Consider the following 8,076-nt stretch of genomic DNA (forward strand, 5'->3'; position numbering starts at 1 on the left):
AAAACATTATTTTCTACAAACGTTATGCAAAATATGGGCAAGACAAGGATTTGGTATATAAATTAGCCACCTGAAGAGCCAAATATAAGTTGTGCAGTTTTGCAATAAAAACACATGAAAGTATTAAATCAAAAAGCCAGTTGTCTGATGACATCCTGTTTTAAGTTCAGCTATTTAAGGAACAGTGATGTCATTGTAATACAATAAAATTAGAATCTGTAAAAGTCACATGGTTAGATGTATAACAAATTATGTTCTTTTATGATTGCTTAAATTGTTTTGCAGATACCATTGCAGATGCAGATAAGGCACAGTGGTTAGCATTCCTGCCTTGCAGCACTGGGGTCCTGGGTTCAATTTCTGTGGTGCTATCTGCGTGGAGTTTGTATGTTCTCTCCATGTTCGTGTGGGTTTCCTCCAGGTGCTCCGTTTTCCTCCCACAGTACAAAGATATACTTCTGGGAAATCTGGCCACGGTGTGTGTGTTTGCATCAGTGTGTGTCCTGTGATGGACTAGCACCCCATCCAGTGTGTACTCCACCTTTGAAAACCATGCGACCCTGTATTGGATAAAGAGCTAAGAAAATGGATGGGTATACTTCAACCATCTATTGAAGCATATAACTACACAGTACATGTGTTTTTTGGGGCTTGGCAATATGAAGAAACAGATTTCCATCTGTACAGTATAATTATTTTCCTTGGGCTCTAGGTACAGCGGAGAAGTAGTGTTGATAGACTCATAAGCTCCAAATTTTACAGTGAATGGCAGTGAATACCTTTCTGCATATCCCAGTATGAAATTGACTCCTATCTGTTCTTGAGTTTGCTAAGGTAAAGCCACAGTTCCAGGTGTAAGGTTAATGTTTGTTTGACAGTCATAGCTTATCACATGAAGAAGACACTGGAAATTCACAAGGCACAATGTCTGCAATCCACCCAACCATGTAGAGTGGTATTCCTTGTTGGCTGATTATTGTTGATTAGATAGACTAACAGTCACTATTAAACCCATGGTAACAATACCCACTAAATTGGCTCTCCATAAGAAAGGTCTCTCAGGTGGCAATTATATCATACAGATGAGTTAATGACCTGCAAGCTCTTTCCACTTCCCTCCATGTCCCATTTAAACCTTCTCTTTCATTATCTCTACATTTACTCCTAAATGTTTGCCCATTTTTATACCTCTCAGGATACTGAGCTAGAAGCATTAACACTGGCACCTTAAGGTTCAAGTTCAGTTGTCTTACTTCATATCTTACACCCAGTAAGAGCATTTACACACAACACTTGCATGTATGACACAGCCCTGTCATAACAATGTACTCCCATTCCAGATAAAAACAATAAATTAACTGTTGTCTCTTTGCTGTGGATAAATTATAAAAGGCAAGGCCCTCTCAAATCTCTTGGTGGGTTTAAGAGGTCATTATTATAGAGGGCAATTCTACCTCAGGAACTATCACATGCATTTCCATGTACTAGACTCTTCTGTGCAGTGTAGGTTGAGGAGCTCTGCAAAGTTCACATGTTGTCTTTGGTGCATAATTGAGTCACGCTCTTTTAATGGCTAATTCTGAAACTTGAAGGAGGCCTCCTTGTATCGAAGTGGTGATTTTAGCACTGAGATGTCTTTCTGGTTTTCCTGCAGATTCGGAATCACCACTTATAATGTCATAGATGTTGCTTTAATCAATATAGATCACAATATTGCTGCTGTGAAAGGTCAAGAGCCACTACTGTTGATCAAGAGTAGTCAACCTCAGCAGCCCTATTCAGTTTTAAGCTTCTGCACCAGATAATCCTTAATTATCAAGATAATTTATCAAAGGAATAGAACAGCAAATGTTTTAATTAATTTATCCTAAGATTACAAAACTGTAATGGCATAGATAGTAGCTTTGTTCATGTTGGCAGCACTGGTGCTTCTAGGTCTGAAATGAATTCAGAAGGTCCTATGTTACACAAAAGGGTACTTGCGGTGATCTATGATATAACTTTTCCACATAATACACTGCATAGTAAGTACTGTAAATCATAAGGTAATGGTTACTGTTTCCCCAAAAAGACATGTAGCAGCAAAAGTATACTTTACAATATCATAAAAAATATCAGCCTAACCTTTCATATTGTAGAATACCACTAAACTGAGATGTTTCAGAACCTTTGCTTTTGTCAAATGTTTTGACCACTTTAAATTTGTAAATATTATTGGCTACTACCCTTTACTGTTGAATTAAAGGAAGTGAATCGAGTGAAATAAATACTGAAGCTCAGATACATGTTAACTCTGTCCCTCACATTTTAGAAAATAAGAAAGCTTGCAAAGAGATAAAGGCATGTGGTCCATCTGGATTATTTGTTATTTGTAGTTTATCAGTGTAGTACATCTCAAATTTAGTCCTGTTGCTTCTCGAACAATAGTCTGGGCTCCACCATCCAGATGAGAAACCATTCCCAGACACCCACACAAAATGTCTCCTCTTCTCCTTCCAATAAGAATTCCCTTTCAGGTTTCTCCTGCCTAGTTTAAAATGCACATTCCTTTAGCTTCCATCCTAAAGTATGGAAACAAAAATGAAAACTAAGTGTGGGTGAATTTAAAACTGAGGATGGGATCTTGTGAATCTTAGTCATCAAAGAGTTACGTCTGGACAAAGCCTTGGCTTTCTTCAAGGAATGAATGGGCGAGATGCTCAGGTCACTTAACTACTAGCAACCAAATAAGCCAAATGGCTTCCTCCTCATCTGTAAGATTTCTTATGTTCCAGCTGTGACTATGAGTCCTTCTTTCGCTACTGACTGACACAGTCCCTTGGGATGAATGTATATAATAAATGAGACCTTACTAATGTATTGTAAAGCCTGAGCAAAAATTCCATTTACCTAAACCACATTTCCTTCTAAATACCCTGTCTGTTTTATTTGTTTCCCCGCATCAATAGTCTTGGTGAGGGCACCAAAGTATCTATATAAACACCCGGATGCCTTTCATGCAGCTTGGAGTCAATCATGTATAGGGCACGTTCCTTTTTTCCTGTGTGAATTACTTTGCGCTTGTCAGGCGCTTGTGTCACATTTCATCAGCCAAGTATCTGCCCAATCCATGATTTTGTCTAAGTGTTTTTACGAGTCCTTTCCAGCTACTTCTGGAGCTCACCACTCTCCCTATATTTGAATCATCTGCAGATCTAACTTGTTTACTAACTAGAATCTCATTGATATAGATCAAGAAGAACAATCAGCATAAGATCTCTTCAGTACACCACTGCACACAATGGCCCAATTACACATGTATACATTACCGTGTATTCCTACAACTTATTTGAGAATTATTTTTTTATGAGGGCCTTTATCAAAACTATTTTAAAATCTAAATAAATATTGTGTTTTACAGGTATCAACTGTACTCTTTTCTCATTCAAAGTATTCTAATAAATTAAAGACCATCCTTTCTAAATCCACATTGAGTGTTGTGTTCAGTGCTCAGTCTGACTCTGAAAATACTATTATTTGGCAAATATTCTTTTAGTTGAGCTCTGTCATTTTCATAGCTTTATTAGTAATAGGTGTGAGACTGGTCTATAGATAAGGTGAGATAACAGATGAATTCTCCAGTTGGGGTAATGAATTCAGTACTGTACTGTGATCTGTATTAGGACCACCACTATTCCTAAATTCCACTATAATTCCTAAATTATACCAATTATTTAGATTCTGGGACATTTAGTACGCAAGTCAAGTTTGCAGATAATACAAAACAGGAGCAGAAGCCTCAAAGGAAATTTAAAAAACAGGATTCAAGATTGGTACACTCCTGGCAGAAGATGCATAAAGTAGAAATGTCCAACATGGTTAATACAAGTACCAAAAAAATATAAGATATAAATACAAAATGAGAAGGACTGAGTTTAAGGAAGCTTCCTATGAAAAAGATGTTGGGAGTTCATGTTAACATACTGTTTTCAACTTGTAGATAACTTTGGGAGTGATTAAAAAATGCAAACAGAATAAAAAGAGAATAATAATTAATTAATAATAATTGCTTACACAGATATAGCGCTTTTCTGGACACTCCAAAGTGCTTTACAGGTAATGGGGACTTCCCTCCACCACCACCAATGCGCAGCCCCATCTAGATGATAGTTAAAAGGCCATAATTGTTATCAATGGATGTTATGTTGAAATTGTACAATTTACTAGAAAGACCTTATTGGGAATACTGTATACCATTTTGGTCATCACATGTCCTAGTTTTCTAAAAGAACTAAATATTTTTGGTCTTGAAGAGAGGAGACTGTTAAGGCTGTATGAAGGAACCCAATTCAAGTATTGAAATGGAAACTAAGAAATGCTTTTTAAACTGAGAACAGAAGGCATGTCTATAAACTACTGTAAATCCCGAACAAGCTACCCTGCAACATTGTCAAAGCCAATACCATAGCTTTTTTGTAGCTTTTTTGAAGAAAAAGCTGGTTAAGTTCTTCAGATCACTGAGCTACTGAAAACCAAATAACCTAGATGGGTCGTCCTCTTGCCTGCAAACTGTCTTATGTTCTTATGAGAATTACATGTCAAATCAAGACACAGCTCATCATGAGCAAAGCCTTTTAAAATTGCTCTTTTTTTCCTCTTTTAAAATTAAGTGCCGTAAAGTAACAGATCTGAGAAATAATACAGTAACACATGGTACATTTTAAGTGTTCAGATAATGTTTTGTCCACTGATTTTTGGAAATAACATGGAATACCACAACGTAAAAGATCAAAAGAGATTTAATACGTGTAATTATTTTTCTTTCTTCTATTAATCTGTTAATTATTTATTAAAGGTGAGGGGAAAGGTCTTTAATATCATACAGACCAGCACAGAAAGTGGCACAACCACTACCTTTATCATAGTAAAGTAAATTGTACTGCACATTAGATGATTCCATTGAATTTCCCAAACTTCCAATCCTTCCCATGCTTCTTTTAGCCTACAGAGAGCTTCTTCACAGACAGGACCTAGCAACTCCATCCATTTTCTAACTATTTCATCCAATTCAGGGTTGCAGGGGAGCCAGAGCCTATCCCAGCAAGCACTGAGCATAAAGTTGAGTACGCTCTGGACGGGATGCCAGTCCACCGCAGGGCACACACAAGACACAAACACAATCACGCACACACTTACACCCAGGGCCAGTTCTCCCAGAAGCCAATTAAACTACCAGTATGTCTTTGGACTGTGGGAGGAAAACTGATCTTAGCAACATGAGGGATCTTAAGTAAAATATTGTAACAAGGGTCTTGTACTTTAGTAAGATTGTGTCACATCTGGAATAGCAATTGTGTAATCACTATTCCAAACTTCTGTCCTCATGAAACAGGGTTTTGGTCATTTTTAGATTAGCAGTAATGAAAAATGTGATTCTGTTATTCGGTAATTGTCTAGATTCTAGAGCAGTGGTTTCCAATACTGGTCCTGGTGACCCACACAACTGCTGCTTTTGGTTTCAGCCAAGCCCAGAGTTACACAATCAAACCCTTCGCTGACTTAATAATGAGATTCATTTGAACTCTTGGTTTCTACCTCCTACATAATGCATGTTGGAGCCGGAACTGTTGTATTTTGTAAGTGAAATAAAATCCCAAACTTGTTACTAGAAACAAATGACAAATATTCAATTGAAGCAACTTTTGGGATCAATTTAGGTTTTAATTCTCTAAGGTGAGATGGAATGAAAACCAGCAGGTGTGTGGGTCACCAGGACCAGGACTGGGAACCACTGCTCTAGAGAAAGGTAGAACAATTTACAATCTTCTCCAGCTGTCCATACTCCTTCACAGAAACTTTAATTGCTTTACAGAAACGTTGTACTTTCACTGTTACTACATTTTGTACTCCTTTTGATGCCCACAATGGCAACGTTCTAGTTGGAAAATAAACACATATACACGTAATTAAGATGTTATAAACAAATACTGTGCTAAGATGCTACAATACTTCTTTATTACATCTCGCGTTGAGAACAGGGCCTTTAGAGAGTATTTTCCTGAATGTATCAGAGCTGTTAGGTTGTAATTAAACCCTTAACTTCACTTACTGTACAGTACACATTTCGTGAATTATTATTGCTATTAACTGTGAAATAAGTTCTGTCGTACTGTCACTCTACATGGAAAAAAAAAGTCGAAAGGGTTATTACGACGGATGAACAACGCTGAGTTACGATGTGACAGACCCATTTGTGGCGTGTTTATGAGACCAGACCGAACATTCAAAATGAGCTCGTTTAATGAAAGCGCATTTTAATTTCAACTAGAATAGCGCAAATTTCAGGGTTTATTTACTTAAGTGTATTCTAATTAGCTAAGTTGATCAATATGCAGCAAGACGATAGTACCCGACAACAGAGCATTATTTTCTGAGATACACCACCAGGCATCATTAGATTCTGAAACGCAGTCAGAAAAAGTATTTTAAACTTGCATTTTATAATACCAGTTCGGTAGTTTTGTGTTTTACATAGCAATTAGCCATCCATTTTATACATTTGTTTTTTTAAAGTATTTCAGGAGTTACATCCTCAAAATTTTAAACCTCATTATTTCGGAATACTCTTGCCGACTTTTACATATTTGCGTAAACAATATCCTAAAAATATAAATGAACAAGAACACCATTTCATATCGTAAAGAAATTATAGTCCAATAAACCAATAAATGTAATTGTCCTTAAGTCAGACAACTTCAAATACAATAGTTTGACATTTTAACAATAACGCATGCCAAGTCTTTTTTCACTCACAATAACAAGGTAAATCAAAGATCTTTCCATGCAAAGCCCAGCATATTTTAAACGCTAGAAATGCACCGCACAGCGCTACAGTTTGTATAATTAAGGAATAACGAAGCAAAGGCGTTGCTCGTGAATCAAAACCGCAGTACCAATGGAGCACATCCTGACAGCCAAGAAACCATAGATAATGATAGCCTGTGTATTAACAAATAAACAATACAGAATACGATGAAATTATCAGTAGAAGACCCATTTGTTCCCTTTCAAAACGATACTTATAAAATACATGTATAGTTGCCAGCAAAAAAGACTTTTCGTATGTATATAATAATGTACAGTATACACACATATGCGCGCATACATGCTCATACACACAACCTTAATAAAGACTGTCGAACGTTAAATGCCTGGGAAAGAAACTGAAGGAAAAATGTAAAATATATATATATATCACAATAAAATAATGAAAACTAATTAAAAAGATTTGAAGGCAGATAGATGTTGTGTAATCACCATAACGCCTTCTTATTATGAGGAAACTAAGCTATAGAGCACATAGCAGAATCACCTATCAGATCATTAGAAAGTGCAACCATGAGAGCTACTGTACTAGCTACATCGTCCTGGACGATCAACCACTGAAAAGGGAGATAAATCCTTTCCTATTTAAAGCCTGCTATAAATCATCACATCTCATGCTGTTATAATAGTGATAACTCACACGATTCTACTCAAGCTATTATATCTTACAAGAGATACATGCTTGGCCACCAGTACTTACAGTTTCACCATGTATGCCAGGAGACGGAGGTAATTCTTTGCCTTGATTACATCCGTTTGCACCGGGCTCTTCATAGAGGACCGGCTGCTTATCATCCATGCGCATGCGTCTGTTTGACTTTTTTTTTTAAGAACAAGTATATCTTGCTCCTTCTACTTAGATGTCCAAAATGCAGCAGTCGAGTACTGTTGAAGAGCCATAGCACTGCCCAAAAGACGTTCTCATGTGATTAAAAAAAAAGATTGCAATGAACAAAACGCCAATCGAACAGAGGAATTGTACCTTTAAAAAGGAGGAGCTGATTTCAGTATGTTTTCACAGCGGACTGAATATTGAGTGGTGAACCGTGAACACTGTAGCGGCCGATTATAAACCTGCTTTTGGACGTATACACTAAGGGAAATGTATGATTTCTTTATCTGAGATATAGCATGGTTCTTTATTGCTTAATGTCCTTCATTTTATCACCCATTTGTAAGGTCTCGATCATTAAAGTAGGCAAAGATTAATTA

At 36.8% G+C, this 8,076-nt stretch overlaps 1 protein-coding gene across 1 annotated transcript in view; it reads right to left on the reverse strand.

Moving 5' to 3' along the window:
• The window catches only part of rgs20 (regulator of G protein signaling 20), a 28,173-nt gene extending 20,436 nt beyond the window's left edge, over window positions 1-7,737 (reverse strand). The window contains exon 1 of the mRNA XM_088918647.1: window positions 7,565-7,737. Within this exon, the coding sequence (XP_088774773.1) occupies window positions 7,565-7,669 (105 nt within the window). The 5' untranslated portion in view covers window positions 7,670-7,737. The remainder of the gene's footprint in view (window positions 1-7,564) is intronic.
• Window positions 7,738-8,076: the final 339 nt, after the last annotated feature.

The sequence above is a fragment of the Atractosteus spatula genome, chromosome 6, assembly GCF_055471065.1.
Source record: "Atractosteus spatula isolate fAtrSpa1 chromosome 6, fAtrSpa1.hap1, whole genome shotgun sequence".
Taxonomy (NCBI): domain Eukaryota; kingdom Metazoa; phylum Chordata; class Actinopteri; order Semionotiformes; family Lepisosteidae; genus Atractosteus; species Atractosteus spatula.